The sequence below is a fragment of the Notolepis coatsorum genome, assembly GCF_963971535.1.
Source record: "Notolepis coatsorum genome assembly, chromosome: 14".
Lineage (NCBI taxonomy): Eukaryota > Metazoa > Chordata > Actinopteri > Aulopiformes > Paralepididae > Notolepis > Notolepis coatsorum.
This window is the reverse complement of record NC_140178.1, coordinates 38,630,067-38,647,072: the sequence shown is the minus strand read 5'-3', so window position 1 is coordinate 38,647,072 and position 17,006 is coordinate 38,630,067. Positions and strand designations below refer to the sequence as shown.

Genomic DNA, 17,006 nt, shown 5'->3' with positions numbered 1-17,006 from the left:
TAATAATTACAGGTTTAAAAGCAGAGCATTTACAGAGCGTACAAACATATGACACACACACAACAATCAAAGAGACGTATCATCATAATAATAACAACAATACAGTCAGTAATCATCATCAGGCTGCTATTTACAGGAGCAAGGTGAGAATACTGAGAGGAGGGGGGGGGGGGGGTAGAAAGGAGAAGTATTGCTTTGATTTCACTCAACTTGTCAATGTACAGACTTAAAAAATAAGAGTGATCAAGCTCCAAGACTCACACCCACCTTGACCATATTCACACAGTGGCCATTTTGCTCTGTATGTCAATCCCAACCTGAGTGTGACGTAAGAGCAGAAAGGCAGCCATGTGAATATGGACAATGGAGGACGAGGGGAAAGAGAAAGGGGGGGGGGGGGGAAGAGAGAACAATAGAGTAGATGGAAAAACAAGCAATAACACTATGGAACAGGGGGGGGGGGTAGTTTAAAGACACATGCGCCGATGTTTCAGGATCAGCATGTGTGCCAAGAGTTTCAAGTCAACGCATGAGAAAAAAAAACTAAAATACAAAAACGAGGACACACAGTGTCATAGATGTGAAGCGTTCTCTCATACCGTAGATTTTTCAGAACAGAATTTCCCACAAAATGCCATGCCTGTGAGCCGCCACTAGGGGCAAAGTGGCTAAGTGTGAGTAGCTGAATTACTGGATGAACGAATGACTGACTGACTGACATTGCCGGTCGTAGAAGTGCTTCGCATCTTAAAAGAAAAAAGAAAACGAATGGCTAAAATACATTGATCCCATTCATATAGTTTCACCGATACCGCTGATTGGAGAGATAAACTGTCCATTACATTCATCTCTCCCCACATTGGTTAGCTCTTAGATTATTGCAGTAGTAAAGCTTCATTCAATTGACAGGAGGGGAAGTCCGCCCCTTAAGACGAAAACATTCGCCCCTTTTTAGTTTTGTTTGATTGACAATTTCCTTGCAAGACTATAAGTATATGTTGATATAAGAATATTCATTTGTGATGCCAATTTTCTTTAAATGAATACACAAAATGTGCAATATGTCCACATAGAGGAGGATTCATTCTAGGATTAGTTTAAAATGATGACAAACATTTACATTATGAAAAACAGGCAGCTGCGTGTTACATTTGCGCATCATTTTGGGGTTGAATGACAACAGTTTTCAAGAAGCTATGGTTGTACAGAAACTACACACACACTGTCGCCTGCCTTTGTTGGATCAATATGCTGTAACTACTGTACAAACAAGATGGGAAAATCTGCAGCCAGATCAGATTTACATTCTGTTGCTCAACAGTTATGCTTCAGATTCACAGAGTCTGAAACAGTCTGTCGATCAGCGCCGGGGGCAACCTGTAGATACATTCAACCCGGTGATGGTGATTGATTTAAGTGTTTTCCAAAATGAATGGCTATTGAAATTGAACCGAAAAAACGTTTTGCTCTTATTTATTTTTTTAAACCATCTGAATGATACTTTTCCAATAGCTCTGACATTCTCATACAACGTTGTATGTTACAGCAGGACTGCTGGCAGCTGGCGCTTGAATGCTCTATATACAGGGCAAACGGATGGACGTCCTCTTGGTCACGACTCAAATGACACCTTATAAACCATCAAATGCACTAATGCCACTTATACCCTACAGTCACACACCCACCCAATGCATCATTATTCAGTGTTGGTGTGAGGACCTCTGGGTCCCGAGGCATAGAAGACCTTAGCGATCATGAATTAACCCAATAAACTCATGCCAAACACTATGGATTGCTTTTGCCAGAGATGGCAATTCTGACATCAAGTGAAAACTAAGAATGGATTACAGGGTGCCATCAGAGGCCAAGCAAGCAATCAATCAACCTGTTAACAGTTACTAAAAACAAATTTAAATTATGTTAAATGAATGGATCATTATAATTATCATACAGGGGAATACAAAGAGAAACACATCAACTGAGAAAAAGACTGTCTGCCATGATGGCAAGGTCAGTTCAGCGGTAGTACGTTTATCTGTGCACAGGCACGCATTCATGCACACGCACACACGCGCACACACTGGCAGATTACTGGGTGGCAGTAAGTGCTATGAGCCAGAACAGGAGTCAGAGATGCAGTGGTAAGACAGCTAGTGGCCGTGTGTGTTTGTGTGAAGCTCCTCCAGGGCAGCGGTGTCCACCACCGCACTAGAAGTCACACTTCAGGTTTGACGACAGGGTCGAGACGGGGAGCCCAACCGTCAATCAAAATGTTTTCATCCAAATCGCAGGAGGTGCAATATTAGTTAAAGGTGAAATGCGTGTCGACATACCGTTCTAAGCGAAGTACCGCGGTGCTGCGGAGACGCCCCGGCCCACAGATCCTATTCTACAGACTTAAGAAAACATCCGTTTGATACAGATCCCTGAAAGAAAAAATCATCATCTTCACATTTTTCTATTAAACTGAGAAATAATATTACTCTCTCTAATATTGTAAATTATATCACAATTGCAATATCAGTAAAAAGTAAATCACAATTAAGATATTTCTTCCCAAATAGTTCAGCCCTAGTTGGGAGCTGCAGCGGGCTGGTCTCTGGTGGGTCATCACCTGCTCCAGTAGTTTGACTGCGCCTGGTCCCCAGAGTGACACTGCTTTACTCAGTTAGCGTCCCGTGCTGGAAAGGTTAAAGAACCCTTGCTGTAAAGTCATGGTGCATACATGTTAATTCATGAAGAGCTCCTCCGTGTGAATCATCCAGGAACAGAAGACACAGAAATTACAAGTGCATAAATATCCTAGAATCAAGGTTTGAGTGTGTGTTTCTTTGAAGTGACAAGTCGTCGTTGATATAAGGTGAATACTAGAAAAAAAAAAGAAAAAAAATTGCTGGTACACTCAAGACACACAAAAACCTGCACACACTCACACAAACAAAAACACACACTCGTACACACAAAAACCTGCACACACTCACACAAACAAAAACACACACACTCGTACACACAAAAACACGCACACACTCAGACAAACAAAAACACATACACTGCACAGCAATGCATCTGTGCTTCGAGCATCAAATACAGTAAACCAGTGTCCACCTCTTCTAAGTCATTCCTATGAGTAAAAAGAGTCTTTCTTCATGTGCAAACACAACATTTTGAGATGCCTCCAAAAGCTCCTTATCGACTATATTCACGCAACTAATTAAACTACGAGTAGCAACATCAAAATATACTATATAGCCAAGCCGGATAGTTCAACTATCTCCTCTCATCATTCCCCTTGTCCGTGTGTGGAAATATCAGCCTTTAGCACAAAGTTCCAGGCCTTCAATGGGGCTGACATTTTCGTTTGTGTGTGTGCAGTGTGTGTGTGTGTGGTGTTCTAATCCAATTCAGGGGAATCAGGTAAGTCAGTCTGATCTGCGTCGTCCGGTTCCTCTCGAGACTCTGAAGGTGTCGACTCCTCCTCGCCCGCAACAAAGGGAGTGTCTGCATTTGGGCCCTCCCTCGGAGGTGTGTCCATCTCAGTTGACTCCTCCCCCTCTGCTGCGGCCACAGGGAGGGGCGTGTCCTCTGGTTCAATGGTGGACATGGCCAACTCTGACGTTGTGGTTTCCTCCTCGACGGTAGCCTCCGTTTCGTCCATCGGTGACTCCTCTTCGTCTTTCACCTTCTCCTCTCCCTTTTCCCTCTCTCCACCCTCTTCTCTTTTTGTGTTCTCCTGCCCTTCCTCCTCCTCCTCCTCCTCCTCTGCGATGGAGGCATCAGCCCCCTTGAGGGAGTGCATAGCGGGGGAGTGTGTAGTGCAGGGGTGGAGGTGCGGGGGGTCAGAGGGGGGCAGCAGGGTGAGCAACTCCACACTGAGGGTGTCTGCGTTGTCATCGGTAAGGAGGGAGATGCTGGGCTGGGAGGCCGGGGTGAGGCTGGGAGCCAGGGCGAGCATGGAGACCGGAGGAGGAGAGGAGACCGAAGTCACATCACCTCCCTCGCCCTCACCGCCCGAGGAGGAGGGAGGGGTGTGCTCCTGGAACGTACCGTCATCTGGAAGAGAGGAGAGGGGGATACAGAGAGAGAGAGAGGAGGCAAAAGGAGAGAGAGACAGAAAGAGAAGGAGATGGAGAGAGAGAGGAGAGGAGCGGGGAGGCAACAGGTGAGAGAGAGGGGGAGAGAGTTAACAACCAATAACTAAAGATATAACAACTGAGGAAAAGAGAGGGAAGGAGGATGGAGAGACAGAAAGAAGAGACAGAAAGGAGACAGAAAGGAGACAGAAAGGAGAGAAAGAAAGGAGAGAAAGAAGAGACAGAAAGAAGAGACAAAGAATAGACAAAGCAGAGAATCAATAGAGAAGGAGGGTTAACAACTAGGATGATAAGTTACTGTTTACTGTAACAAGGAGGCTCCATGACCCTTCACATACTTTTAAACTATAGGGGAACAGATCTATGTTGGCAAAAATCATTATGCAGGTATACAGTGTGTAGATATGAAGTGCTACACAAGCAGCTGGACAGACAGACAGACAGACAGACAGACAGACAGACAGACGGGCTACAGGTGGCATGTCCACCAACAACCTCTCTTTACAACACTGGTGGCAGGACGGCCTGGAGACGAACCAGTAACAGGAAGGTCAGTGGTTCCATCCCAGGCACTGAGAGGAGATTGTATTCCAGCTGTGACCTAGCAACTGGACGTAACGATTCGTAACGCTGAAGAGGGCGGCAACATTTACAATCTACAACCCCCCCCACACACACACTCAACCCCCTCCAATGTAGTTTCTTCCCCCTTGAATGTATATATTTTCTTTTATGATCTCTGTCTCTTAAACAGTACTGTATATTTGTATATCTTGCATGTCATAAATGTCTGGATGTAACAGTACTGTATATCTGTATGTCATGTATGTCATAAATGTCATGATGAATTGAAAATGTGGGACCCTGATGTAAACAAGACGAAAGTCTTTCTCTGGTCTGCATCCCCTTAACACTTTCCGTGCCAGCCATGCGGTGCCCTGGAACCCCGTTGCGTGCCAACGCCCACTTCAATGATAGAGCTCTCATATTTGCGAACGCATAAACTATATCTTAAATTATGACTATGTGTATAATATGGCTGTCGCTTATCAATGACTTGTTTGCAGTCAACATTGTCGAAATGGATTTTTTTTTTAATCGGTTCATTTCCGTTTGATACCATTTTGAAAAACGCTCGTTTTATGAAAGTTCCAGAAAATTTCAGAAGATTCTGTGATAATCGCCCTTTACTGGAATATACTGGAATACACAAAAAACTGTCATTTTTCGGCCTATTTATGAATCGTTTTCAAATAAACGCTAGATTATCGATAGTATATGTGTACTTATGCACGCTATAGAAGCGGGCTGAAACATCGATTATCCATTTCCTGATAAGCACACACACACACACACACACACACATAGGGCACACGTTGATATATATGTGAAAAAAGCTCTGATTATCCTGGTAAAATAGATTCCTTACCTCAGATCAGATGTTCTCCAAAAAGATTATTCCAATTCCTGATCGCCATTCCAAATATCGATCGCGTTTATTGATCCAACGCTGGGTACTGGAAACAGACACTCTCCGCTGTTCTGCGGCTCGGCAATGACTTCGATCGTCTCGGGTTACTTGTCTGACAAGTAAAATGTGGAAGCAGGAAATTTTTTTCTCCATCAGTTTCATTCAATCCAATCCAAAGGGGTGCAGTACCATCCGGAGAGACGATAGGGGGCGGTATTTTCCCAATGGAGCTCAGAGAGAGTTCCAGTGGTAACGTGAGGCTAGATTGATGAAATATGAATGGTAATCGCTAATAAAAAAAAAAATATCAAAAACGAGATCTCTCGTCTCGTTGGCAGGTATACAGTGTGTAGATATGAAGTGCTACACAAGCAGCTGGACAGACAGACAGACAGACAGACAGACATGAACTAACAAGAAATCTCGTCGTTGGCACTCAAAGTGTTAACAATTGTGTGTATTGAGCCGTACTGTATTGTAACCATTCTGATCCACTTTCTCCTTATTTTTCAATTTTTCTCCCATCCCAATTTCGTAATTCCAATTCTCCCCTCCCCTGTCTTGAACATTGCTAGACTATGCCTCCCACTGGTCGGCTGTAGTGAGGATAGAAGCCTTGCATCACGTGTCCCCTCCGGTACACGAGGAGGCAGCGTGTCGCATCTTTTCACCAGATAGCTCGAACTCTCAGTGGCGAGGAGTAACGCGTGGGAGGCTCACGCTGCCCCCGATACTTCCTGTTTCTGCTGTATAGGCGTCACCCAACCGACCTGTAGGAGTCGCTGTCCACAACGTCCAATCCCCACCCACCGGCTTTCCCACCCTCTAACACTGCCAATTGTGTTAGTATGACGGCCGGCCAAGCCGGAAGCAACGCCGAGAGCTGGGCTCGATACCAGCATATCCTGCGTTAGTGGCGAGCGCCTTGCCCACTGCACCACCCTATTGTAACCATTCTGCAATCTGTTAATAAAGTTTTCAATCTGTAGACTTCCGGTTTGCGACGTTCTGGTGAGCAGCCACATGAAAGAGCTCCCGGTCGGTGAATATCAAGAAAAGGAAGTAAAATAATTCAAAGCGAAATAAAAAGTGACAATTCAAGGATATAAGAGAGGAGGAGGGTTGAACACGAGAAAAGGCGAGAGAAAAGCGACCCCAGAAGGAGTACAAATGGTGGCGCTGGAGATGATTCAGACTAGCATGACGCAGTGGGCAGCTAGCATACAGGCCGACATCCAAGTTAGAATGCAGATCGCCCAGGACATGCGGGCTAGCACACGGGCTAACGAGCTAGCTAACCAAGCTTTAACATACGGACTATCCAAGCTAGCACGCAGGCCTGGCTGGAGAAGGAGCTGCAAGCTAACATGGAAGTTAACACGGTGGATACGACGCAGCAAGTGATACAAGCTAATGTGGCGTTGGACCGCAGCGAGGCCTGGCTGGAGAGGGAGCTGCAAGCTAACATGGAGGTTAACACGGTGGATACGACGCAGCAGGGGATGCAAGCTAACGTGGCATTGGACCGCAGCGAGGCCTGGCTGGAGAAGGAGCTGCAAGCTAACATGGAAGTTAACACGATGAATATGAAGCAGCGGGGATACAAGCTAACGTGGTGTTGGACCGCAGCAAGGCCTGGCTGGAGAAGGAGCTGCAAGCTAACATGGAAGTTAACACAAGGAATATGACGCAGCAAGTGATACAAGCTGGTTCGGAAGAGGTGAAACGGACGGCCCCCAGGGGAGGGACACACAAGATGCAGGCGCGGAGGTCGCCCGGGCCGGCCAAGATGCGAACACGAGGCCACACACACCAACCGAGATCCGAGCACCGAGACCAACCAGACCAGCCAGAACTTGAATAACGAGGTTTCACACACCAAGCAGGACTCGAGCACTGAGGTATACACACCGACCAAGATTCAATACCATATGCATATAATGTGATAGTGAATGGAGGTTATGATTCGAGACACACTGCAGACAACACACAGACCACTGGGAATACAGACAGGGTAAACACATTAGATGGGGAAATTGGGACTTGATTCGGGACATATAATACAAATAACACGTACTAGACTAAACTGTAGAAACTAACACACATGACGCACAACTAAGCATATTATTTGATAGTGAATGGAGGTTATGGTTAGAAAAACACAATGCAGATAACACACAGACCGCTGGGAATACAGACAAGGTAAACGCATTAGTTGGGGAGGTTGGGACTTGATTCGGGAGATATAGTACAAATAACACGTACTAGACTAAACTGTAGACACTAGCACACAGGACACACAAATAGGATGACAGGGAACATGCGGAATCATTGAGGCGTGGTGCTTTGGCCTTCTGCAGGCCTGGGCTTGGGGTTCTCGGGGGCCTGGCGGTCGGGCGGGGGCGGGTGGGAGCTCTGGGTGCTCGGCTCCGCGCATGGTGGACCAGGATATGGGGGTGTTCTGTTTCTCGGGGAGGGGGGCGGGAGGGAGGGGTTTCTCTCAGGGGGATCGGAGCGGCTGGGCTCTGCCCGGCGGGGTCCTGTGGGTTGGGGGGTCGGTGGGCGTGGGGCTCTCGGTGGCATGGGAAATAGCGGGCTTGGCTCGGTGGGGGGGGAGTCCCCTATCCTTTCCTCTACGGGGCTAGCCCAATTGATTCAAGGGACCCATGTCGCCGGGGGCCCAGCGGCGCGCGCATCGGCCTGGGATATGGGGGGCTCCTATGGGCTTAACTCAGGGGGGGGATGTCGGGGGAGGGGGACCATCGTTTCCGCGGTTTGGCCCGGGAGAGTGGGGTCTTGGATGTAGTGGGGTCGTCGGCCGTGGGGTGGGGTGCTGGGTGACAGGCCTCTACGGGGCCTGGCCCAATCAAATTCAAGGTACCCGTGTTGCTGAATACTCGGCCACGCGTGAGACGGCCCTGGGATGTGGAGGAGCCCTGTTTCTGGGGGTGGATGGCGGGAGGGCGGGGACCCCTCTCATGGAGGTCTGGGAGGCTGAGCGCGGTCGAAGTCAAGGGGCCCATGTGGATGTACTGTTGTGTTGTTGTCATTGTAGGTATGGTGTAAGTGTTGTTTGTCTATAAATGTTAACACTTTAAGTGCCGAAAACATGTTTAGGCGTCTTTCCTAGCCATGCTAAAGTTGCCGAGGACGCCCTAACTCGTCTTTAATATCAATATTTCAAAAATCTGTGATCGAAATCATATTTTTCCTCCGCAGCCCTGAGACACAGTGCTGGCCTCCTCTCAACCCTCTAGCGGTTCAAGAGCGCCATCTGGTGGCCGATCGGCAGAAGCGCCAAACAGGAAGTCATGTGGATGAAGTGGTGATCACCCATATTACTTCCGGCCACTCTCTATAGCTCCCGCGACTCCATCTTGAAACACTCGATAATAGATTGCTCGCCCTAACTCAATAAACAACGTTATTTGGACGTATATACTATTATACAACCTGGAAATGGACCGGGTATTTCGACATCCCATAATGGAAAACTGTCTACCCCACGCTGATCGCCCAACAGCCCGCGGAGACTGGGGTGAGTTTTAGCGTGTAGTATTACCGTGTTCGACACTAACTGCTATGATGAACATTTGACCCACATTAGATGAATGGTATAACGTTGCCCACGGAATTATAAACGATCCCCCGCCCATCCGGTCATCATCAGATGATACGTAGAAACTTCTAGAAGCACGTCCATTTGAAATTTTTCATCTGGCACCGATCGCTACCAAACTGTATTTGATCATCAATATAATGCATTTGGGGCTATAAATCACGTTCTGGAGAAAGCTGCAGAAAGAGATGAAAACATACTTATACTTTAGATCATATTTTAGTATGAATATGTGAATGAAAAAGTTTAACGTTCATACACCCTGAACAATACATATAGGACATTGAATGGGCCCTAATAATGGCAATCTAGCAATAGAATTTAAAAAGTTATAGCCCTGCAAAGAAGGGGAACTTCTCCATAGACAAATAGAGCTGGCAAGGGATGGTATATCATGAATTTAACCTTCGGCAGTTAAAGTGTTAATAAAAAATGTAAGTTACAAAAATAAAAAAAGTTTTCAATCAATCAATCAATCAATGTACAGTATCTTCACTAAGCCACCTGCCTCACGTGCTACATCTTAATAACCCAATCGCGCAATATACTGGAATAGACTAAGAATATATTAAAGAATTCCATATAAATATATAGTTCATTAACGATGCAGCAGCTGATACTGCTGTACACACAGACTCGAGTGTGCGCGCTCCGTAGCACGACGTAGCAGCGATTTGCAACTCCAAATGATAATCTTTTATATAATCTCCCAAATTGAGATTAGATTAGATTCAAATGTATTGTCATCATACAGCACAAGTACAATACAACGAAAATAAGTTTGTCATCCAACCAGAGTGCAAATGTAAGTACAATAGTAACATACAACCAAGCCGTTATTACACTGTCGCAAGATGTCTTTTTAGCCTCCATGAATGGCTAAAATCATTTTGTACTGCAACTGCACATGGTTTTATTAGCAATGTTGATTATCTTTGGACCAGATTTGACCTCTATAAACCAGATGGGCTACATACCAGTCTAAGGGGCATTAAACAGTTCACAGGTAATTTTATCCAACACATTGCTTTTAACTCTGATACTTACCTCAGCATGACCCTGCACTAGAATCCTCACCTGGTCATTATGTTGAGCATCCCACTGTGGGTCCTGCTGATCACTGCTCCTCCAACACTCCCACAGTAGATAATATTACCCCCCCTCCCTCCTCTTCAGGCCTACCTGTCTCACCTCCTGTGACAAAGGCAAAAGCGAAAGTGATGTCTCGCCCCAGAAAGAATCCATCTACTGTACCATCATGTATCAACTTGGCAAAATACAAGGTTTCAAAGTTTGCCATCTAAACACCCGGAGCCTCACCCCCAAGCTGGACAACATTAAATGAATGCTTCTGCATCCAAAAGCCCATATAATGACAATTTCTGTAACATGGTTAAACTCTACCATCCCCGATTCCTTTTTTCTTTTTTTTTTTTTTACTTTATTTTTTAGCGTTTATCGCTTTTCTGGTCAAGCATGACCGACAGTTGTAGGGTGAAACGGGAGAGAGAGCAGGGGGAGACATTCGGCAAATGACGGCGAGTCCGGGAATCGAACTCGGAGTCAACCAGATCCGTGACGCAGCACGGAGTCCCGCGACGCAGCGCGGTAACATGGTGTGCTACTGGAGCACCCCCCCCGATTCCTTTCTTGACATAGAAAACTACAATCTATATCGTAGAGACCGCACCGATAAAATTGGTGGTGGTGGTGTGGCTCTTTACGAGAGTAAAAATGATGTACACTCTGTAACACAAATTGAAACTGAAACGGAGACGTTATAGTTGGTTGTCAATTTTATGTGTGTCAGCATGCTATTACTATCATTGTTACATATAAGCCTCTGGACAAAAACACGAGCATACCTACAGTATCACCAATGTCATAAAATCTATCAAAACAAAGGAACTTATTATCTTAGGTGATTTTAACCAAGTATCTCGTTGAGGTACTTTATATAATGAAATATTCAAGAGGCAGACTGCCACCCGTGCCACAGCGGCACAGGCTAGCCCGTTGGCACAGCGCGGTCAATATTGACCCACAGGATACAGTATGTCACATTCTCTCACCAGGCATCACCTTACGCCACAGAGCCACACCACCAGGCCCTGCCGGCAGCAGCATTAGACAACATATCACATTTCTTTTTAATATTCATACAGACTTGGATAGTTCCTCCAAAAAGGTACTCTGACATCACAGATTGGAGTGTGCCGAAGTTCGTTTGAAATTGTGAACTTTTGATTTTGATTTAATTTTGGTAGTTTTGTCCTCATTCCTTTTTTTCCAGAGGCTGACTGAAGGGGATTATAATCTAATCTGGCAACACATCCCCCATACAAAGCCGGATTTCACTATACAACTCAATACAAATTTTCTTTTGGTAAACTGGAAATTAACAGGAGAAATTACCAAAATGGAGCAGAGTGGGAAGAAAGGCTTGGCAGGTATGGACTCCTAACAAACAAGGCTTTCATTAACCCTCTGGTATTTTCTGTTTCGATCAAGATTTTAATTTAATTAAAATTGTATTTATTCGTACATGGAATTGTTACAGTCCAACACTGTCTTCAGTACATAGAGTTCACTTAATATGATCCACTAATATTAATTCTTTAATTAATAAAATGTATGAATTATTTTTCTTCCTGCTAAATCGTGCGCCTCCAATGCAACGAACGTCATACGCCTCATTAACTCTGCCTATCTCTGTTAAAACAAGCAATGCCGTTTGTTATTTAACACATTCCCTGCCACGCTTCTATCCATCAATGTATGATCACTGCCACCAGTCTAAGCCTATGGAGATGTTTACCTTCTTTGCAGGGCTATAACTTTTTAAATTGTATTGATAAATTGACATTACTATGGCCCATTCAACATCGATTATCTATCGTTCAGGATGTAGGAACGTTGTACTTTTTCATTCATAGATTCATACGAAAATACCGTCTAGAATATAAATATGTTTTTATCGTTTTCTGCAGTAATTCCTAGAACGCTAGTTATAGGCCTAAACGCATAATATAGATTATCGATTGCAGTTTATTCGTGATAAACGCTATATTAAAAAATCCAACTGAATACGATCCTAAACGTTATGACTCATCATGCGCGGATGAACGGGGGGGGGGGGGGGGGGGGTCGTTTATAAGTCTGTGATCGTCAGTAAATGCTTTATGTAGTATGGGTTGATTTATTGATCAGTTGGTTTGTAAACAAAGAAATGTACAATCGCCTTGAAAATGACATCAGCGTCCTCTTACCGTTCGCTGACGAGACTGGATGAAAAAGATCCCACTTATTTGACGGCGATCGACTCGATCCATTTCCGGTTTGTATAATAATAATAAACGCCCAAATCATGTCGATTATTGAGTTATGGCAGCGATCCATGCACACCAGTGTGGGTCTGTAGTCCCGCAACATTATGTGAGTGCCGGACGCATTTCCCAGACGCACCGAGATCACGTGAGATCCATTTCCGGTTGTAACTCGCCGATCATCCACCAGGCGGCAGTATTGAAGCGTTGCAGAGTTGTGCAGGCTCCCACTGCATCAGACCAGGCTCCGTGAGGGAATTATGAATAACATGGCGAAAAAATGAAATATGATCTCAATAACGTTGTACGCCGTGGAATGGCAGAATTAGCATGAACTTGAATCACGTTGTACGACGTTTATGGCGCAGGATGCGTTAAGATGAGGTCGGACTCTGCGGCTGGGTAGCGCAGCGGATATTGCGCTCGTCACCAACGCAAGAGACACCGGGTTCGACTCCGGCTGTCGGCGTTGCCTCCGGCTTGGGCCAGTCAATTGGCAGAGTTAGCGGGTGGAAGTCGATGGGTGGTAATCTGGACGTTGTGGACAGCGACTGCTACAGGTCGGTTGGGGACGCCTCCACAGCAGAGACAGGAAATGGCGGGGGTAGTGTGAGCCTCCCACACGTTACACCTCGCCAATGAGAGTCCGCGCTGGCAGGTGAAAAGATGTGACAGGCTGCCTCCTCGTGTATCGGAGGAGACACGTGATGCAAGGCTTCTATCCTCCCTACAACCGGCCAGTGGGGGGCATATGCGAGCAACGTTCAAGACAGGGGAGGGGAGAATTGGCACAGCGGGTAATTGGGATGGGAGAAAAATAGAAAAAAAAGGAGAAAAAGTGGATACAAAAAAAAGATGAGGTCGGACTCGGCACTGACAGATTTGTGTTCATTGTGCTGCTTTTATAAATGACGGCTTACAATATTTCATGAAAGCAAAGTGTTTAGTTTGTCTAAGATTTAAAAAGGTTTAAACTTTACAGCACTGACAATTCTCTATAGTATTTTTTATAGTGTCCCGACCCATATAAAAACATGTCTTAATAAAAAATTAAGTCGAATTCTGCCTTTGTCTCTATTAACTACATATAAATATTTATATAATTGTTTGCTTTATAGACGAAGGTTGCAACATAATTATGTAATGTAATGTTGTTGGCTGTGTAACGGAGAGCAGCCGCCCAGGCAGCCCAGCTCCCGACTCATTATTAATTTAATTAATTAATCCAATCCAATCCACTTTATTTATAGAGCACATTTAAAAACAACAAAGTTGACCAAAGTGCTGTACAAGTCCCACAACATAAAAAAAAATATATATATATATTTTTATTTATTTATAATTTTTTTTTTATCTCGAAGCTTCTCAGCCCCGAAGCTTCGAATGCCAAAAAAAAGCTTCGAAGGTCAGCCCTATGCTATACTGTCTATTTTTCTTTTCTTTGTACAACTTTTTGAAGTGAAATATATTAGTAGAACTCTTTACATCATTCTGCAAAGAGTTCCATAGTTTGATACCTATAACTGAGGTGCACCTTTGTTTTAAGATGGTTCGTGCAAATTGGTGCTTAAAATTGAATTTCCTTCTGCTGTCATCTGGACAGGGAACAAAGATGATCCCTCCTGCGAGCGTTTAGCTAAGACGAAAAAAGGAGTTTCGCCGCATTGAGAGGCAGCTAACGCTGTGTAGCCAGTTAGCTCTGCAAGAGCTCCACACTCTGGAGCTCTGAAGATCCAAAAACGAGGCCATCAGCCTTGATTGTAGGAAACACTGCTCTGCGACTTTGACTCTGGTATGATAATGCCATGTTCCACGTTAAACATACTGTAGGTCACGCCAAAACTCCAACAATTTCAGAAAGCACCAGCCGGTATCATGCTAACCAGTCTGGGTTAAAGTAGCTAAAGAGGAGCACACTGTAGCAGGGCTCGGAGACTCTTATGTCGGGATCAGGCAGAATTTTGTGTTAATATTTCGCAATTGAATGCGGGATAATGTGAATAATGCTCGATTTAGGGAGATGCAGAGAAAGGCGTTGCTAGAAGTGCATTGAACCATTCAGCCAATCATGTATGAGTATTTGTGCAAACATATTTGAATGTCTCTCTTGACAGCTGTAGCAACTAGATCAACAACACAATCATGTCCTGGCGGCCTACAGGTCTTTATTTGCATTACAGCAAGTGCTGGACAATAGACCTGTTCGCCGTATACATCAGACTGTTAGCCATGAATTTGTTAGCCATGCTAGCAATCTAAACAATCAATCCATGCCAAAGCTAGATGTGTAAAATGTGAAAGACTCACACTCACAGCCATGCTGATTTGGCTACGTAAATGACATCCAGCCATTTTCGTTTGAAACTACTTTTAGTCAGGGGAGTGTCATGGTTTCATATAGCCCTGTCGAATTTTTTTCACGCACCAGGTCGTGCAGGTCCGTGGCGACTTAGTCACGTGACTCAGTTGGTATTGCTGATTGGCTCGAACACGGTATGTTTGTAAACAGCGAACAGGTTAGTACCATGGTGATATCATGTCCCACAAAAACATCCATGTAGGAGTGAGTGAGTGAGTGAGTACAATTTGCCACCTATAGCCGACAGCGGCAGTCCTGTGCACTGTGTGAAAAACACCTATATTATAGTATTCATGATGTCACCATGAAGAGCAAAGAGCCATGAAGAGCAAATGCTCAGCTGCTTATTTTTCCAGAGCTGGTGAGGAAGTAGCCAGGGAGAAAAACAAACATCTCTCTCTCTCTCTCCGTATCTCAGATCACGTCTTCTTCACGTGTCCAGAGCGTGAGCACGTTGTGCGACAGTAATAACTATCTGTGTGAAACACAGTGCTCTGTATATAGTTATATGGATTTAACAGAATTTGCATCTATGTTTTTTTTTAAGTAATTGAGTTACTCAAGGAATCGTTTCAGCCCTGAGCTGGTGTCTGTGTGTGTTACCTGGGCTCTGTGCTGATATAGTGCTGGTGTCTCTGTGCTGATATAGTGCTGGTGTCTCTGTGCTGATATAGTGCTGGTGTCTCTGTGCTGATATAGTGCTGGTGTCTCTGTGCTGATATAGTGCTGGTGTCTCTGTGCTTGTTACCTGTGGGACTCTGTGCTGATATAGTGCTGGTGTCTCTGTGCTTGTTACCTGTGGGACTCTGTGCTGATATAGTGCTGGTGTCTCTGTGCTTGTTACCTGTGGGACTCTGTGCTGATATAGTGCTGGTGTCTCTGTGCTTGTTACCTGTGGGACTCTGTGCTGATATAGTGCTGGTGTCTCTGTGCTTGTTACCTGTGGGACTCTGTGCTGATATAGTGCTGGCGGTAACAGAGTCACAGCGTCCCGTGCTGCCACTCCCACTGGAGGGAGGGGAGGGGGAGGAGAGGGGCGAGGGACTGTGCTGGGACACGCAGTGAGCCACCGCGAAGCCTGGACAGACAACATACACACAAAGTTGAAAAAATGTATTTATGTCCACACACACACAATTACAAACTGGCAAGGGACACATTGGAACAGCAGTCGGATATAAAGAGACACGCCAGACAGCTGCATGAAGACACAAGCAAGCCGACGCAGACAACATAACCGGCTCCTGTAGCACAGTGACATTCAGCATCTTCTGCAAAGCAACACCTCCCCCCACACCGGTCTGTGTGTCTGTCCGCAGACCCTGCAAGCTGTCCTCCTCCTAGAGAGACCTGCCATCTGAACGCCTCTCACAACGAGCCTTAGCGGTACGTGACCTGGGCTGAAGGCTACTGTGCCACGTATTACACCTGCGGCCCACAGGGCCTGTGAACACGGTCCACTCGGCACAGTTGATATTTCTGCAGCGTGGTTTAGAGACGCTTCCTCTCTAGGCTGTGAGAACGAGACCAGACACACGCACACACTTTGTATCTCCAGTTTGCCTGCTGATAATGACCTCACTTCCTTGTTAAGACATTAAATACGTAAGGGATAATGTATAGCTACAAGGTCATTGTCGCAAAATAATTGACCGACACGGAGTTAAACATACCGAGCCGCCTCGGCGAGGTGTTTTAAACGTCAGTGAAGGTCAATTATTTTGCGATGATGACCGAGTATAGCTATACATTATCCCGCTTATTACATGGCTAATTACTAACAATATACCTAATTCATTTTACAAAATCGACAAGACGAGATCAAATGCAGACGCAGTTGTTCTGTGGCTCTGTCAGCCCAAATAAAGTGATTATTATTATCGCCGGCAGCCCGGCAGATGCGTCTAATTGCACTGAAACAGTGTGTGTCAGTGGGGCTTGATTGCGAACAGCTGCGCACAGCGGTCATTATTGTTCCACAGAGGTCCGTTATCGAGTAATATCGGACCTCTGACGAGCGCTATTGACCAATCACAAGCAAGCATTTCGGCGAATGTGAAAACGCCATGTAATAAACCTTGATAATAGCACAGTATGCACGCACGCACACACACCACACCCCACACACACACACACCGTC

At 45.3% G+C, this 17,006-nt stretch overlaps 1 protein-coding gene across 1 annotated transcript in view; it reads right to left on the bottom strand.

Annotated features, from left to right (window-relative positions):
• clec16a (C-type lectin domain containing 16A) overlaps positions 1 to 17,006 on the bottom strand; it is a 173,844-nt gene continuing 156,838 nt past the window's right edge. The window contains exons 22-23 of the mRNA XM_084329463.1: positions 15,807 to 15,944; positions 1 to 4,050 (exon numbers count right to left, since the gene is read on the bottom strand). Of these exons, the coding sequence (XP_084185589.1) occupies positions 3,392 to 4,050; positions 15,807 to 15,944 (797 nt within the window). The 3' untranslated portion in view covers positions 1 to 3,391. The remainder of the gene's footprint in view (positions 4,051 to 15,806; positions 15,945 to 17,006) is intronic.